General features: G+C 42.4%; 2 protein-coding genes across 5 annotated transcripts in view; one reads left to right on the plus strand and one right to left on the minus strand.

The window, feature by feature from the left end:
* The window catches only part of si:dkeyp-9d4.3 (caskin-1), a 60,025-nt gene extending 51,982 nt beyond the window's left edge, over positions 1-8,043 (minus strand). For 2 of the 4 annotated variants that reach the window (XM_051951354.1, XM_051951353.1), the window contains exon 1: positions 7,260-8,043. In XM_051951354.1, coding sequence (XP_051807314.1) covers positions 7,260-7,353 — 94 coding nt within the window. In that variant the 5' untranslated portion in view covers positions 7,354-8,043. The remainder of the gene's footprint in view (positions 1-7,259) is intronic. The other 2 variants (XM_051951355.1, XM_022203742.2) reach the window with 2 other exon arrangements.
* Positions 1-16,138, plus strand: part of LOC110957620 (protein FAM83G) — a 216,228-nt gene that overhangs the window by 120,333 nt on the left and 79,757 nt on the right. The gene's annotated exons all lie outside the window — the stretch shown is intronic.

The following is a 16,138-nucleotide window of genomic DNA, read 5'->3' on the forward strand; positions in this document are numbered from 1 at the left end:
TCAACACCTTCTCTTGGTCCTCGAGTCAGAAATGTTAATGAAAAGAAATAGTCCCACTCTTGCTGGTTAACTGCTGCTCTATTACAGCACTACAGGTGATACCTTGATGAAATAGGAACATGAGACCTTTATACTTTCTTACCATTACTGACTTCTGTGAGCTGTGCCAAAAAAAAAAAGTTCCTTGATCACTGATAGCAGCCATTTCAGTGGATTGCCAGAACATAAAAAAGACACAATTATGATAAGGGTGTTCTCATATCTCTAAGATAAAGAGCTTTATTTCAACTGAGCCAAAGATAAGAAAACCATTACCAAATGGTTTAAGAAGTATGTCTTACTTTGTGTGAGCAGCCATTGGTTTTTAATGTCTTATGTTTTAAAGTGAGACTCAATATCTTAAATCTGAAGTGATTCAGACTCTAAAGAATCAATTTTGGAGTCCAGTGATCACACCAGGATTACAGAATTTAATGGATGATTGCAGTGATATTTCTTATTTTTCACACTGTCTAAAAACATAACAACAACCAACAATGATTTGATCCTAGAAACAATTACTGTCTGTATAACCAAAGCCTGATATCCTGTATTGTATTCCTCTGTGCCACACGACTCAATTCTTGTCAGGCCAATGATAGAAAAAATGACCTCTCAAAGTTATTTGGAGATGATCCCACAAACACTTTTCTGGTTCCTGAAAATACTGACTAGATCACCAAATGTGCACTAACCTGCCAATAAATCCAGTCCTCAACAGGTGCACCAGCTCCTCTTATCTGAGTTGTGTTTGGTGAAAACTACGGTGCTTAGCTGTTTTAGGATATTACTGATACTTTTTTTATTTTTAAAATGAAGCTATAAATACAGTTTTCATATGTCTTTAGTGCAAACAAATGGTTTCAAACAGAGAGCACAGACAAGCTCAAAGTCAGAAAGTAGTGAAAGACATCCTAAAGCAATGTTGGTTCTGGTCTTGTCATGGGATTTGCTGACAATAAGGAGAATAGAATAACACCAGTGTTCTACTTAAAGCCTATCCCTAGAGTTAGTTATCAATAATATAAAAATAAGCACATGAAGGAACACATTCATGGCATTAACAAAGCAAGTCGAAGCTGTTGAAAGTTGATTATTCATTTTACAGATTCAATTAGGGTGATTATGGGTTGGCCAAGGAGGAACATGAGGTCCTGCTGACACTTCAAGGAGAAAAATCCTTTCAGGCAGAGCTGCTTTTACTACTGTTATTATTAAATGGAAAAATTACAGTCTGCTACTTTATAGTGAGTGGGAGAAGTTTGGACACAACCAGAGATCCTAAGAAGTTATCGTGCAAGGCCAAGAACTATTCAAGCCCATCAGCAAATTTGAGTTTCTACTACAGAAGTTCTGAGTTGGGATTGGTATTAGGGGAGATCCAGGCCTATTTTAATGGATTAGTATCTGCAATATAAAAATGTAATCCTGTCTTTACTGTGCTCTGCTGTGTTTAGTCCATCTCAGCCTGCTACAGTTACAAAAGCACTGCTATCCTGAGAGGCAAAATTATAGTCTGTGAATGTGAAAAATTATTTGATTTCACCAGTAATTGAGTCTGTTCTGCTGGCAAAAATTAAAATATTCTCTTTTTTCTCATTGGCAAAGATGAGTGTAAAAAGTATTCAAGCTAACAGCCTCTGATTTTGAGCCAGCACTGATTACCACTTTCGCTGGAAAAATGACAAACATCGGCAGCAGTAGGTCCCATCAGCTTTTGCTATAACATTATTTCTGAGAGTAACTTGATGACAGGCGAAAATAAAACTTGCCTTTTGTCAGGTGTGTGAGCCCTACAGAAAAAAAGTTCTTCTCTGTAGCAGATGGCTCCACATCAGTTTCAGAGGCCACATTCTCCACTTTAATGTTCCTCAATGCAATATCGGTAATTTAAGCTCATTATCTTTACTGTGGAGTTTCTCTGGGTGCTCAGTGTTCCTCCTGCAGCCTAAAGACACAGTTTAGGTAAAGTGGTGATTCCAAATTAGCTGCATGTTTGAATGTGAAAGTGAACGTTTTTTTGTCTGTCTGTACGCCCCACAACCCAATAAACAATAACATACCATAGCTGATGGATGGATGGATGGATGGATGGATGGATGGATGGATGGATGGATGGACAGATGGATGAATGGATAATTGGATGGATGGATCTAGATAGTTTTGAATCCAGTCAAATGTAGGTCACAGCTGTAACTTCAGTTGGTCAGATAGATGTTTAATCAACCTAAATTCTGAAATTGAGAAGGCTCAAACTCAGAGATAGTAAACATTATAAGACTATCACTATCCAGACAAGGGTCTCAAGAACCAACTCTCTGGGACAGTGTCAAGGCCATGTTTCTGAAAAGGTGATAGATGCTTCTTTTTCTGTGGTTCTGTGCGATAGATGCTGGAGGTGCTGGAAATACAGGACAATAGCAACAATATGAAAAATATTATCAACAAGTCCACAAACAGGTCTGCCATATCATGGGTCATGTATGGGGATATTGCCGTTTGATTGATGATCAGGGTGGAGATATGGACACTTAAAAGCCAGTACGCAAAGTATGTGTGTCGGCTTCGGTCTACAGTATATGCTGTCTGATATGTACCAATTTGAAAATATTTTTTCTCAAAATGTGATGCAGAAAAAGATGCTTGAGATCATTTTGTAAAATGTCCATCAGTAACCATCTCATTTGTTTAGCACATGTAGCAGAGAACATACCTACTAGTTTATAAAATACATGACTGAACAATAATCAACAATGATCCCACTCCTTTCCCCTTTTCAATATGACTCTAATATTTGCATTCATACTGTTTGTAGAAAGAATATCAGCTGATTTATCTATGTCAGAATATTTTACTCCATAAAACTTATGCTGCGATTGGCCCCAAATATCTAGCATCAGTCGGGCTCTAGTTGTAGCCATTTTCAACACACAACGCTCACAAAGGCTAATGTGAGCTTTGAAGGCTAACTTCTGTGCATGAAACGTTATTTTATTTATTTAATCAAGAATCACGAAATTTTAATGGCATTGATACCGACTGCCAAATTTTTGGTATTGTGACATCCCAGGCTAGCTATTTTTTTTTGTTTTTATTCCTTATGCTAAGCTAAGCTAACCCACTGCTTCCTCCAGGCACATATACACTACCAGTCAAAAGTTTAGACACACCTTCTCAAATATATATATATATATATATATATATATATATATATATATATATATATACACACGTGGACAAAATTGTTGGTACCCCTCAGTTAAAGAAGGAAAAACCCACAATTCTCACTGAAATCACTTGAAACTCACAAAAGTAACAATAAATAAAAATTTATTGAAAATTAAATAATCAAAAACAGCCATTACTTTTGAATTGTTGATTAACATAATTATTTAAAAAAACAAACTAATGAAACAGGCCTGGACAAAAATGATGGTACCTCTATAAAAGATTGAAAACTATTTGACCAGAGTGACATGATTAACTCAGGTGTGTCATTTAATTGACATCACAGGTGTTTCCAAACTCATAATCAGTCAGTCTGCCTATTTAAAGGGAGACAAGTAGTCACCCTGCTGTTTGGTGAAAAGGTGTGTACCACACTGAACATGGACAACAGAAAGCGAAGGAGAGAATTGTCCCAGGACATCCGAAAAAAAAATTATAGACAAACATCTTAAAGGTAAAGGCTATAAGACCATCTCTAAACAGCTTGAAGTTCCTGTGACAACAGTGGCTCATATTATTCAGAAGTTCAAGACCCACGGGATAGTAGCCAACCTCCCTGGACGTGGCCGCAAGAGGAAAATTGATGACAAATCGAAGAGACGGATCGTTCGAATTGTATCCAAAGAGCCCAGAGCAACCTCCAAAGAAATTAAAGGTGAACTCCAAGGCCAAGGTACATCAGTGTCAGATCGCACCATTCGTCGTTGTTTGAGCCAAAGTGGACTTCATGGGAGACGACCAAGGAGGACACCACTGCTGAAAAAAACTCATAAAAAAGCCAGACTGGAATTTGCAAAAATGCATGTTGACAAGCACAAAGCTTCTGGGAGAATGTCCTTTGGACAGATGAGACCAAACTGGAGCTTTTTGGTAAGGCACATCAACTCTATGTTCATAGACTCAAAAACCAAGCATACGAAGAAAAGAACACTGTCCCTACGGTGAAACATGGAGGAGGCTCAGTAATGTTTTGGGGCTGCTTTGCTGCATCTGGCACAGGGTGTCTTGAAAGTGTGCAAGGTACGATGAAATCTGAAGACTATCAAGGCATTCTGGAGAGAAATGTGCTGCCTAGTGTCAGAAAGCTTGGTCTCAGTCGCAGGTCATGGGTCTTCCAACAGGACAACGATCCAAAACACACAGCCAAAAACACCCAAGAATCGCTGAGAGAAAAGCGTTGGACTATTCTAAAGTGGCCTTCTATGAGCCCAGATCTGAATCCCATTGAACATATGTGGAAGGAGCTGAAACATGCCATTTGGAGAAGACACCCATCAAACCTGAGACAACTGGAGCTGTTTGCTCATGAGGAGTGGGCCAAAATACCTGTTGACAGCTGCAGAACGCTCATTGACAAATACAGAAATCGTTTAATTGCAGTGATTGCCTCAAAAGGTTGTGCAACAAAATATTAAGTTATGGGTACCATCATTTTTGTCCAGCCCTATTTCATTAGTTTGTTTTTTTTAAATAATTATGTTAATCAACAATTCAAAAGTAATGGCTGATTTTGATTATTTAATTTTCAATCAATTTTTATTTATTGTTACTTTTGTGAGTTTCAAGTGATTTCAGTGAGAATTGTGGGTTTTTCCTTCTTTAACTGAGGGGTACCAACAATTTTGTCCACGTGTGTATATATATATATATATATATATATATATACATGTATATATATATATATATATATACACATACATACATACATACATACATGGAATAGAGATCTTTATAATGCTTTAGCTAGAGGGAGAGAGTAAATTTTTACTTTATTTAACTAAAAAATAAAGGGTTCAGCTGCCAAAATCGACCAAAACGGGCTGAGTAGTGAAGCGGTCATCCATGGCAGTAATGCATTGCAAATTATTTCTTAAAAACTAACGCATCACATTGTTTATTTATTTCCTGTAGAAATTCTTAAACTGTTTATTACATTACTTTTGTGTTACATTGCCTGAAAAGAAGGCTTAATTTCCCTCCAGGGATGAATAAAGTCATCTAAGTCTAGGTTTACTGCCTCCAAATTTAAAGAAAATCAATAACTGTTACTGTAACTGAATTAAGAATCAGAATCTGCCATATTTCCAAGCAGATTTTTACATATGAGGAATAAGAACTGACTTATTAGCAGAACAATTTCATAGAAGGATAAAAGATTGAAAAAGCAGATCTAATATGAAGAAAGTCGAAAAAAGTGTTGCAAATCCAAGGTTTTCAAAAAAAACTTGCTATGTGCAGGAACATGGAAAATATTTCAGAACTGTGGGGCGTTGCAACGTTTAAAATAAACTTCTTACTGATTTACCCCCAACACCGGTGCTGTTCCCCCTTCAATATCACTAATCTCCCACATCAATTTGTGACATTTTCACAGAGCAAACAACAACCACAGTAACTCGCTCTCTAACCTGCACACACTGCTGCCCCAGACTTCATTAGCATACTATTAATAATACAAACACAGTCGAGCACATGACTAACACCCGATGTGTCGAATGCGTTTCCGTGCATGCTCGCCTGTAATCGTGTGTGTGTGTCCTCGTGTGTGTGTGTGTGTGTGTGTGTGTGTGTGTGTGTGTGTGTGTGTGTGTGTGCAAGCGCTCTGGGAAAGCAACAATCTTCCAGCAGAGAAACCTGGCTTCCTGTTTAATTATTCAAACATAAACCTGGATTCACACAGACACACACACACACCCTTTAACCTCCATCCAACCTGCCTCTTCACCTCCCTGCATCCATCATATCTCAGCTCCTCACCCCTTCTGTCCACGCTAAATCCTCCTCACCCTCCCCATTTTTTTTCTCCTCTTTGTCAGTGTGCAGTGGACTGAGGACTCAGAGCTGATCTGTTCTGGCGTTTGAGGAGAAGCATTTTTCTTTTCCACAGCACTGCTGGAATGTTCAGGGACAAACATGTAGACAACGGGAGAAGAGAAGAAGAAAATGGGAGATGGTGTGAAAAGAGAGGAAATGGATGGAGGCAGGGTGAGGAAAAAAGGAGAGCAGATGAGAATGAATGAAGATGTAAAAAAGGAAAGAAGGGAAAACAGAGTGGAAAAGCCAGGAGAGAAGGGAAGAAGCAGTGTGACATGACATAAAATAGGAGAAAACAGAAAACGAGAAAACAAGAGAAGCAGAGCAGAGAGGCCCAGACAGAGCAGGAATCAGATAGCAGAGAAGAATCCAGAGAAGAAGAATCGAAAAGGGCCTCGTGGTGAAATAGGAAAGGAGGAGAGCGGCTTCAAGGCTGTAATTGAAATCTAATTATCACCTCAAGTCCCAGCTGACTCCATGTTAGGCATCCGTGCACTAGCATGCACATTCGAGCACACACACATGTGCGTGAATGCAGATGTCTGCACGTGTAGGCTTCACTTAGAGTCATCACATTATTACCACTAACATCTGGCGTCTTCACACACCAATAATCCCCCCTGTCCTGAGAGCAGAGTAGGACCTTCGTGCACTTTCTGCCTTCCACACACACACACAAACACACACACACACACACACACACACACACACACACACAGGCATGCACACACTAGTAATACCTGGACCACATCATCTCTGGTGCACACACACATTTTGTGCCTCCATGCAGACACACACACATAAATGGTCAATTGAGGGAAATGTGGATGACAACCATCATTCCTGATTTCTAATTACATCCTGATGAGTGTTCTCACACATGTGCAACGTCATCACTATCACACTCAACGTCACTGCACAAACACACGGAAAAAAAATCACACACATGCATGCAGAGGAGTGCGCGCGCGCGCGCACACACACACACACACACACACACACATACACACACACACACACACACACACACACACACACACACACACACACCACCCGTCATTACCAGGTCAGGCTAAATCTGATGTGATGCCATTTAACCTAAATAGTGCACTGTGTGTGTGCGTGTGTGTGTGTGTGTGTGTGTGTGACAGACAGGAGGATGGACGGATGATACTGACTGGCTTTCCCCGGCCGTGGTCTCTGTAGAAGCCGCTGAGCTGTCAGCAAGTCCTCGGTCTTGACGGCCTGGAGCAGCTCCTGGTCCTTCCCCATGTCACCTCCGTCCCGCTCGGTCCGCTTGGTCCCGCTCTCTTCCTCTGAGCGCCCCTCTCTCCTCCGTTAATCCGTCGCTACATCCTGCCGCCGCTCCCGGCCTCCCGCTGGAGCTGAGGCTCGGAGGGATGGATGTCGCTGCCCGGGACTGGGATGCTCGGATTCGGCCAGAGGGGTCCAGCGCAGGTCCCTCTCTGCCTCCGCCTCCACGCGGTAACGTCCGTCCCGCACCGAGCACCGACCGACCGACCGACCGCGGACCTCGCGCTCTGTCAGAACACTCGCGACAGATTCCACAGATTCTATCCGCGTGACGACTTCACCGGGTCTGCGTGCGTGCGTGTGTGCCGTGCGTGGAGCTCGAACGCCCTCCTGCACGGTGGGTCAAGTCCGCGCCACCGAAAATCTCACGAGCCCTCCAATCTGCAGCGTGCTGATGATGTTGAACGTGTGACCGCCGCCGCCGCTGCGCTGGACCAGCTCGCGCCAGATCAAGTGCGCGCGTGCACACACACGCACAGAGAGAGAAAGAGAGAGAGTCACATATGGCATTTAACCAGAGCTGCACGTTCACGCGCCTCTCCAGTTGTTGTCGTTAGGGCGCGCGCGTGGGAGTCACGAGAGGTCGTTTGACATTGATGGTGATGATGATGATGATGCTGTGCGGCCGCGTGCGAGAAAGGGGTGCACTCAAGGCGCGGGACAGCGGGAGTCCGGGCTCGCGCGAGCGCACGGGACACCAGATGTAGATAAATAAACAGAAATAATGACGCAGAATAAGTTAAACTGAAATTAGTGATTTTTCAGTTAGAATTATTGATTAATATTATTATTATTATTGTTGTTGTTGTTATTATTGTTATTATTATGATATACATGTTTCATCGTTCAATGATTCCATGTTAAATTCATTCATTCATTCATTTATTCATTCAAACCTTTTTTAGTCTGGAAGGGGCATTGAGGTTTCCCTCATTTCCAATGCCGTCTAGATTACACAATAAAAACAAGTACCAAATAATCGCTGGTAAATAAAATAAGACAAAAATAAATACATAAATAAAGCACTTGTTGTTATGAAAGTGCTCTACTGATAAAATTACCTGCCTTCCGTCCGGAAGTGTGTCACTGTGCAGACGGTTTAACATCGACATGTTTAAGGTTAATGAGACAGAGATAATTGGTGTGTGTGTGTGTCTGTGTGCGTGTGTGTGTCCCTTGTGCAGCTCTAATTTAGACTAAAGGGGCCATCGACAGTCACATTTAGGACACCAAGTGGAACAGATGACGAAACTCCTGATTAAACAAACGTAGGGTGGTCACTGCGCATGCTCGAACTTTCCATTGTGTACCGGCAAAATGATTTAAGGTCACCGATTAAAGCCTATGAACGTCACATATTCAGAAGTCCTGTTTTTTTAAGTTAAAATAATACGTTCATGTTGTGTAAGGCCACATGTTGCTTCCTGTAGAATTAAAGTACCTCCTTGCACACTGCAGCGCCACACACCAGCTCACTGACAACTCTTCTGAAACACTGTAAAACTACTTGGGTGGCAATAATGGAGTAATTCAGCCACAAAACCAAATAAATATGTTTTTGTTTCAGTAGACTGCATTTTTCGTTTGTTTGTTTTTGCATTTTTGCTAATGATGTGTCTTCAAGCATTAAAAAAAAGAAACAAAAAACATTTGGGCATATTTACAATGTAAGAACATTCAAACACCAAAGTTCTAAATTTTGATTTTTTTTTATGAGACAGTGTCTTTTTTTATTAAAGTTTTTATTAACTTTTCAATGTATTGCAAATGAAATAATAATGCTAGAAAGAACAAAGCAAAAAGAATACTAGGATACACTGCACAGGCCAGATAGACAATTACAAACATAGGATAAAAGATACATAAACAGACAGGTCATCTGATCAGAGAGAAAAATAAACAACCAAAGAAACAAACACTGTGTGTTGTGATTGGAATAATACGTTATTGTGATATAGTTATACAGGAGATCCTGAAACTGTTGGGGTTAGCAGTCCCAGGAGGTGGTCCCATCTTCTATCTTGCACTTTAATCTATGCTGCATAGATGTGTATTGATATCCTTGCCTGCAGTTATCACTTTGTCCCCTTGCTTTATAGCTGAAATTGTATTTGAAAAGTCCTTTTCTTTCACCTGTCGAGCTAATAGTTTTCCTGTTTTCTCTCCGACCCTCATAAAAGTCAGTTTTTAATCTAAACAAGACATAAGTAACTGACATAACTTTATTATTGTATATTCCGTGTAGTTTAAATTTAAGCATGCAAAGTTTCTGATACTGAGAATCTGAACAATTTTCAGAGAGTTTATTTTCTTTCAACTTAATTTCACTCTCCAATTCACTAATGTTTTACTGGCTCTCTCGCTTCTTCTTGGAGGCATAAGCTATAAATTTTCCCCCAACATAAGCTTTAGAAGCCTCCCAGACAGTTTTGATTTCCTTAGTGCTGCCTATATTTATTTCAAAGAATGATTTTAAATCCTCACCAATTAAAGTTTTAAATGACTTGTCCTGTAAAAGAGCTGTATTCATCCTCCAACTGCACCATTTACCCAGTTCAGTTTCCATCTTCAAAGACAATTCTACTGCTGCATGATCAGCTAGTGCAATACTTTAAATATCACAGCTAGTTACATTAGTTATCAGGGCACTTGCAATCAGGAACAGGTCTATTCTAGAGTGAGATTTGTGACAGTGGGAGTAGAAGGTATATTCCTGTTTGTTGGGATTGGTGAGCCTCCATATGTCTGTGAAATTCAACTCCTCTTTTAACATCTGAATTGCTTCTCGGTCCTTGGAGTCCCTCTGAGCCTGCTCCTGTCCAGAATGGGCTCTAAAACATCGTTATAATCTCCTCCTAATATAATATGACCATCCATATCATGAGAAAGTGTCTTAAAATCAACAGCTCTGCTGAAACATTGTAAAACTACTCAACACTATATAGTGACAATAATGGAGTAAATCAGCCACGCAGCCAAAGAAACATGAATCTGTGTTTTTGAGACTGTGAGACTGTAGTTTTTTGTTTGTTTGTTGTTGTTTTGTTTGTTTTTACTTGTTCATTTCAATGCCGGGTACCACTGAAGGTATATTACCGAAAGAATACAAAGAACATGACAAAAAAAATGCAGCTGATTCCAGAATACTTTGTCCTATTTGACATGCTTCAGTTTAATTGTATTTCCAGGGTATATGAGAGGCCATTTCATGTCATAAGCAGCACTGCGGCGGCTGTGGCTCAGGTGGTAGAGCGGGTCGTCCAATGATCGAATGGTTGGCGGTTCGATTCCCGCTCTCGCCTAGTCATGTGCTGCATGCCGAAGTTTCCTTGGGCAAGATTCTGAACCCCGAATTGCCTACCAGTGACTGTTCCACTGGTGTGTGAATGTATTCTGACTGATGTTGCAGGTTGATTAGCAACCTGCACATTAGTGTGTGAATGTGTGTGTGTCTGGGTGAATGGGAGCAATTGTTGTAAAAGCGCTTTGAGTACTCTGATGAGTAGAAAAGCGCTATATAAGAGCAAGTCCATTTACCATTTACCACTGCACATGCAAAGGCATGGAGTGGTTTCCTGTTTACATTCAAGCTGTAGCACAACTCACAAGTAGTCAGCTCTCCCATAACGCCTCAAACAAAAGCACTAGCAGGGGCGGGACCCCTCCGGGGGCCGGGCTGGGTGCCAGTGGCGGCGGGCCCCCTCCAGGGGTAGGGCTGGAACCGGAGCCGGTGGCCCCTCTGGGGGCAGAGCTGGAACCGGAGCCGGTGGCTCCTCCGGGGGCAGAGCTGGAACGGGAGCCGGTGGCCCCTCCGGGGCAGAGCTGGAGCCGGGGGCCTCTCCGGGGGCAGAGCGGGAGCCAGGGCCGAGGATCCCTCAGGGGGTAGGATGGAGGACAGGACTGGGTTCAGGATTGGGGACAGGACTGGGGAGATCACCACTGCAGGGGGACCCATTGGGGTGGCCACTGCAAGGGCGCCACTTGGTGTTGGGGTAGCGTTTACTCTTTTCAGGACCAGGGAGGAGGCGCTAAGCAACCCCAGGGCTCGGGAGGTGTTAAGCTTTCTTAGGGCTCGAAGGGAGGCACCGAGCCTCTTCAGGGCTCGAAGGAAGGTGCTAAGCCTCTTCAGGGCTCGAAGGGAGGCACTAAGACTCTTTAGGACCCGAGGGGAGGTGCTAAGCCTCTTCAGGGCTCGCAGGGAGGCGCTAAGCCTCGACAGGGCTCGAAGAGACACGCTAAGTCCCTTCAGGGCTCGAAGGGAGGCACTAAGCCCCTTCAAGGACTCAGGGGAGGCGATACGCCTCTTCAAGGCCGCCGAGGAGGCGTTAAGCTTCTTCACGGCCGCCAAGGAGGCGTTACACCATTTCAAGGATTCTGGGGAGGCATTATGCCTTAACAGGGACTCGGGGGGAACGTGACACTGTCTCAAGGCTGCCGAGGGGGCTATATACCTCTTCAAAGCTGTAGGAGAGGTGGGAAACCTCTTCAAGGCTACATGAGAAGCTCTTGGCTTCTTTAAAGCTACAGGAGAAGCTCTTGGCTTCTTTAACACTGTAGGAGAGGCGGGAAACCTCTTTAAGGCTGCAGAAGAGGCTTTTAGCTTCCTCAAGGCTGCAGGAGAAGCTTTTATCTTCCTCAAGGCTGCAGGGGAAGTGTTTTTTTTTATTTTATGACTTGAGTTTTATTAGTTTTTCAAAATTCAACAAGACGGAACAAATACATATAAAATCAGATCCAGACCGTGACATGTGGCTTAAAGTGGACCAAAACGGGTAACAACATACCCCAATTAACTGAACATAACAGCATCCACAATACAAGACAAACTGAAATTCCAAATATGCCCCCCCCAAAAAAATGTATATATATATATATATATATATATATATATATATATACATACACATACAAGTACGTGCAGATATATCCATGTATATATATATATATATATATATATATGCAAACAAAAAAATAACTAAATAATTTATTAAAAAATAAATATAAAAATAAAAACAAAGAAACGACACTCACTATAACGATAGATGCCAAGCTAAATCATACATAAAATAATAACACCATATACATTCAAACACCTGTAGTATTTCTTTGAGCTGGAGACGTCATTGAGTGAATATACGCTAAATAGGGGCCCCATTTGTGGTTGTAATAATCTACTCTATTCAGTAGTCTGAAAGATAACCTCTCTAAATGTCACGGCCGAGTGGGGTATGTCTCTCAGATTGAAGCTTTTAAAATAGAATTAAATTGGATAGTTTGGATTACAACGATTAAAACTGACAACGCCACCTAGTAAGGGACTAGGACCCGTTTTAAAAGAGGTTCTTAACCCAGAGGTGAGCAGTGCATAACAGAGGATAAAACCATTTTTTCATTCCAATAAATTTATTCATCTAAAAGAATAACATTTAAGAATAAACAATAAAAATACCAATAAAAAGTTATCAAGCTAAAAATTCTTAAAATCAAGTCACTACGGAATGGGTGACCACCAGACTCGTCATGCGGGGCCTTCTCTTTGACAGGGGTTGAGGGGGGAGCTTCTCCAGTCCTCAGGGGCCACGGTGCTGCGCCTCGCGATCACGCAGGCTCTGGAGCCTGGGAGAAAGAGAGGATCTGCCAGTGGGGGAAGTAATAACAGGACCCACGCGTCTCCCTCCCGTGTGTAGCGACTCACCGGGTCTGGGCGGTGATATCCAAGCCGCCCAGTATGCCGCAAACACGCGTTGAGCACCGCCGTGCGTTCCAGACCTGGCCCCACTTTACGGCTGCCGTGCGTCTCTCTCTCACTCTTCGGTCGTCCTGTCTCTGTGCCGGTGCTGTGCGCCCTTGTTTCAGCCTAGTAGTCCGCCCTGGTGCTCATCATACACCGCCGCTTCTGCCCGGTTATCTGTCGTGCTGCCCCTTGCACGCTGCCGTTCCCCACTGCTTCTGCCGCCGCCGCACTGCCTGTCTGTGGCTCGCCACGGCGGCTTGCACCGCCGCGCGCCCTGCGGCTCGCCGCGCTGCCTGTTCCTCTGCTCTGTCTGCTTCCTGCCGGCTCTCGCCGTGCTGCCTCCCTGTTTGCCGTTGATCATCTCTTTTGTTTGCTGCCACTGCCCCAGATGCTGTCCTGCGTAATCAACTGATTGGCAGCAGGTGCGCTCAGTCAATGTCCACAGTCTGTTCCTGGTACACAGCTGCAGGTAGTGGGGGTGACCTGAACTCAATTAAAAAACAAAAAGAATATACAAAGAAAAACACCACCGCAAAACATGCAATTTGGCAAACTAACAGAAATCAAGCAATAATTTCACAGCAAAATATAAAGAAACCACACACCAGATAACCATGCAAATAAAGGTAATCACAATAAATAAAAGGCCATATTCCCACATAAAGATGCTAGTTGGCCAAGAGAGTTATTCCAGTGTGTTAAAGATGGGGCTGAGGGAGACTTCCACTCAGTGACCAATAATTTTCTACCCAGCATAATCACTGTTTGGACCCACTGTGAGAGAGATGATGGCAAAGCACTCGTAGTTGATGGGTCCCCAAGAATGTAAAGTTTGCTACAGAATGGGACATCTTTGCCAACAATCTCTACCACCACCTTATGTACTGATAACCAGAAGTCCTGAACTTTTGGACAGCCCCGCAACATGTGAATCAAAGTACCGGTGTCATCTTGACATTTCCAACAATTATGATTATCTACTAATCCTACTTTGTGCAGCCTATGGGGTGTCCAGTATATTCTATGCAGAATTTTAAATTGAATTAATCGAATCCTCAGCTCCCTGGATATTCTCTTCCCATTTCTAAGGATCCCATCCCACTCATCCTCCGTAAAAGTAAGATTCAAATCTTTCTCCCATGACATCTTTAGAGGCATCAGGTTGGTGTCAGACTCAGTCAATAACATCTTACAAAAAGTGGAGGCTGCATGACCTCGCACAAGAGCTTTTTTGAGCATTTCTAAGAAGCCACAAGTTGGGGGGGGCTGAGGCAGCTGATCCAAAGGTCTTCACTAATAAATGTCGCAGCTGCAGATACCTCCAAAAGTCCTGCCTGGGCAGTTTGAATTCCCCTACTAAAGTTTTCAAATGACTTCAAAGTACCATTATCATACAGATCTCCTAATACTAACACACCTTTCATAAACCAAGACTTCCAAAGGAATGGGATTTTGTCTATACAAAGTTTTGGATTGTGCCACAGACCTGAAGACTGATTAAGATGTGGGTTGAATTTAAAAATCTGGGATATTCTTTTCCACGCTCTCTGAAGATGAGATAAGATGGGATGCAACCTATTTTGAGGAACAAGGTTAGTAGAGAGACAAGAGAGTGGTGTGAATGGGGCAGAGACCTCACTCTCAAGAGGAAGCCAGGGAGGTGCTCTCTCAGGAGGGAGAAACCAGTGTGCCAAATGCCTGAGAGAAAATGCATAATGATAATACAGCAGATTTGGTACTCCCAGTCCTCCACCATCTACTGGCTTCTGTAGCTTTCTTAAATTAAGTCTGGGTTTTTTATTGCTCCATATAAATTCTTTGCACAATTGATCAAACTTTTTAAAATATGATGGTTGAATATGTACCGGGAGAGCTTGCAGTAGGCAGTTAAATTTGGGGGTGCAAATCATTTTGATTACATTTACTTTACCCCACATGGAGAGACACAGTTGATTCCAGCGTTCCACATCCACCCTCATCTTCTCAAGCAAAGGATCAAAATTAATTTTTATCAGCTCAGATAGTTGTGATGGGAATGTGATACCAAGATATTTTACACCTTTTTTAGCTCAGGAGAACATATCGGTGGGGAAAAGAGTTTTGGGGCAATAAGCAGTTAGTGGAAGGGCCTCACATTTTGTCCAATTGATTTTACAGCCAGAGAGATCTGAAAATGTATTGATTATGGATTATGGAGAACAAGGCAGGAAGGGAGTTCTGGGGATCAGTTACAAACAAAAGAATATCGTCCACATAAAGCATTAACTATGACAGCTATGACCAATAGAGGGACCTGGGAATTTAGCTTCTCTTCGGACAGCCACTGCAAGTGGTTCAAGGGCTATCGCAAATAGAAGGGGGGACAGTGGCTCTCCTTGTCTAGTACGCCTCCCCAAGTCAGATGATGGGCCAATGATGCCATTAGTCAAAACAGAAGCTTTTGGGCATGTATATATAAGCTGTATCCAATCAATAAATTTACTACTAAAGCCAAAACATTTTAAAGTTAAAAACAAGTATGGCCATTCGAGCCTGTCGAATGCCCTTTCGGCATCCAATGAAATAGCAGCAATTGGAGTCTGACTGTCTTGTATTGCCCACATAATGTCCAAAAATCTTCTGATATTATCTGCTGAGCAGCGGGACCGTATAAAGCCAACCTGATCGGAATGGATTAAATGAGTCATTACTCGATCTAATCGATTTGCAAAAATTTCTGATATTTTACTGTCGTACGACGTTAAACTAATGGGACAATAATTGCGGCAATCTGAGGCAATCCGAAAGCGTAGGTGGGAGCATTTGTTTCTGGAACGATTCATTATATACCTCCAAGAGCATAGGAGCCAATTCTTCAGGGAAGGATTTATAAAACTCTGCTGTAAACCCATCACGACCAGGGGCCCTACTTGAGGGAAGATGTTTAAAGACGGGTTTTAATTCTTCTACTGTAATCGGTGAGTCTAAGTGTTCAAGTTAGTCCTGGGTTACTTTAGGAAGGCTTAAACT

This window comes from Acanthochromis polyacanthus, chromosome 7 (genome assembly GCF_021347895.1).
Source record: "Acanthochromis polyacanthus isolate Apoly-LR-REF ecotype Palm Island chromosome 7, KAUST_Apoly_ChrSc, whole genome shotgun sequence".
Lineage (NCBI taxonomy): Eukaryota > Metazoa > Chordata > Actinopteri > Pomacentridae > Acanthochromis > Acanthochromis polyacanthus.